This window comes from Callospermophilus lateralis, chromosome 2 (assembly GCF_048772815.1).
Source record: "Callospermophilus lateralis isolate mCalLat2 chromosome 2, mCalLat2.hap1, whole genome shotgun sequence".
Lineage (NCBI taxonomy): Eukaryota > Metazoa > Chordata > Mammalia > Rodentia > Sciuridae > Callospermophilus > Callospermophilus lateralis.
In genome coordinates this window covers 44,489,624-44,492,085 of record NC_135306.1, presented here as the reverse complement: position 1 = coordinate 44,492,085, position 2,462 = coordinate 44,489,624, and the positions used below count along the sequence as shown (strand labels likewise).

Below are 2,462 nucleotides of genomic sequence, written 5' to 3'. Positions count from 1 at the left end.
ACACCATACAAGTCATTCCAGGCTATAACCAATAGGTCATATACTTTTCATGAAATCATAATTCTACAGGGATGTCCATTCCTCCCATCTAGTCATAAATACAGGTTTCACTAAGTTTTTTTTTCAAAAGACTCTTGTTTTACCTAAAATTTAGATTGGATAAATTTGCCATGCTTTTTTCTTGTTAGCCTGTCTTTAATTATAGAAGTGTTGACCATGACCTTTATGATGGGTGAAAAAAGAGGTCACACTTTTTGCCTCTATAGTTTTTATCAGGTACAGAGTTATCCTCTTCACTACTTAGTGGGCCAAATTGTCTTCATGAACAAAATGCAAAAAAAGTTATCTTAGAACATTTTGTTATTAATCTCTTTTTCCTGGCCACTACAAAAACCATGATGAAAACCAAAATGATTCCACTTGGGTGTTTTTGATGTACAAGTAACTTACTATTTCTTAAAAGCTGTTAAACAGTTAAAATAATACAAATTAGCTACACATTGGTTAACCTCTAATATTAAGGCAATAATAATGAAAAATGCTTAGATGAACTAATCTTTACATTATTTTAAAAGATCAGTTACATAAAGCAAAAAAAAAAACAAAAACAAAAACAAAAAAACCTTACAAAGGATAACCAAATCTAGATATTAAAATAAGGAAGCTATACATCTCTTAAAGACACAAATAAGATTTTAACACACTTCAAATAATAGTCATGGGAAGCTTTTAGATTATTTTTAATGGACTACTTTTATTTACCAGTTCAAAGGATTACCTATAGGAATATACTTAAAAATTCTCTGAGGTGAAACAAATCAGTATATATTAAATGTATGAGGACTAAGTCAGGGGCAGACAAGAATTTCTAAGTCATAAATATCATCTTCTTCTTTATAAAAAGGTAGTACTTCGTGGGATATCCATTGAATACCTATTTATAAAAACACACACTCAAAAGTATTGGCCACACAAGAAATAATAACTGGCGGCTTTAGTGGATTAAAGAAAGAACATCAAATTCGACCAACTCAAGATGCATTATTCAGTCCTCAAAGAATTATTATTGAAAAACAAAAAAATACACTTAGAAAGGTTCATGAATTAGGAAGAGCTTCCAGGAACCAGTTCTTGCTGTTTCAAAACCCGCGCTTCTGTTGCAGGGCCTCTTCCGGTGGAACCAGCAGGGCCCAGAAGCAGGTGCCCACACACATGGGGGCTCCAGAGCCCACACACTGGCAGGACCCCGCGGGCAGAGGCAGGGCGCCACCGGAAGTGTCAGGTGGTGGACTGGAGGCACTGAGCTCAGTGGTCCAGCAGGGCAGGGTGGGGAAGCAGCGAGCGCGGAAGGAGGGGCTCTCGGGATGCCCCGCCTCTCCCGGCTGAGGCCCGAGGCTACAGCCAGGGCCCTGGGGGCGCCGGGTCCCGGGCACGGAGGCCAGAGTCGGGCTCCTGCACAGGCGGCTCCTCCTTGTCCGCACGCGGGCGCGGCCCTTGCTGTTCGAGGTGCAGCTGCAGCAGGGCCCTGCGGTACATGGCCTCCAGCTTCTCCAGCCGGGCCCTCAGGGCCCTGGGGCTGCCTGGTTCATCCTCACGGCGACTACCTCTCTCCCTCCGGTTCGTGCCAGCCTCCGGGGGACCCAGGGCCGCCTCTGCGGCCATCCGGTCGCCGCCCTCCCCCTGGAGCCGCAAAGCCTGACGGAAGAGGCTGCGGTTCTCGCGCTTCAACCGCCGGTTCTCGAGCCGCAGCCGGGCGTTCTCCTCGCGCAGCCTCGCGTTCTGCCGGTCCCGCTCGTCCCGCGCGCGGATGGCCTCCAGGTGGCTCGCTGCCAGGTCCGCGAAACGCTCCTCCAGCTGCTGTCGGGCGCCACCCGCACGGCCTCGCCAGCTCCCCTCGCCTCCGCCGCGCTGCGGAATCCGGCCTGGGCGGCCTGGCCCATCTATGTCCCCGCAGCCACAGCTCCCGCGCCGGGTGGCGCCACCACGCATGCGCCACATCCGTCCGGCCCTAACCGCGCCGCCAGCGCCAAGGGCCCGGGGGCCGCGCGCCAAGTTCGGGACCCGGCGGGGCGGTCCGGCGACAGCAGAGTAGAGAGGTGGCGAGCGGCGACTGCTGGCTTGTGGCCAGAAGAGGCCGGGAATTTGCCCGGGTTGAGGCGTGTCCTGTTTCCCGCGGCGGAGCTACCCCCCTGGGCCTGCTATCTCTGGGCCCAGCTCACACACAATGCCCCGGGGGAGCTCTTTCTGCTCATCCCTCTGGCCGGGCGGGGAAAAGCGAGTATCCTCTGCTGGGCGCTTCCGTGCAGGCCTGGGCACTGCAGGAACCAGCCGGCCTTGTCCAGTCCTGCTCTCCAGCTCAACCACCAGTGGTTACTTTGCTCTTTATATGGCAGTCTCAAAATCAAAACTACTACTTCTAGTAATAAGTAATGGGACAGAACTGTGAGGCAAACTGAAAAGCT

General features: G+C 51.1%; 1 protein-coding gene across 1 annotated transcript; it reads right to left on the bottom strand.

Moving 5' to 3' along the window:
• Positions 1 to 651: 651 nt before the first annotated feature.
• On the bottom strand, positions 652 to 2,047 carry Tusc1 (tumor suppressor candidate 1). Its single transcript, XM_076843368.2, has one exon. It carries the CDS (start codon positions 1,996 to 1,998, stop codon positions 1,396 to 1,398), a length of 603 nt encoding a protein of 200 aa, XP_076699483.1. The 5' UTR covers positions 1,999 to 2,047; the 3' UTR covers positions 652 to 1,395.
• Positions 2,048 to 2,462: the final 415 nt, after the last annotated feature.

What these genes read in the sequence shown, in the direction of transcription:
- Tusc1 (XM_076843368.2), bottom strand. Translation starts at nt 1,998, where the DNA reads ATGTGGCGCATGCGTGGTGGCGCCACCCGGCGCGGGAGCTGTGGCTGC.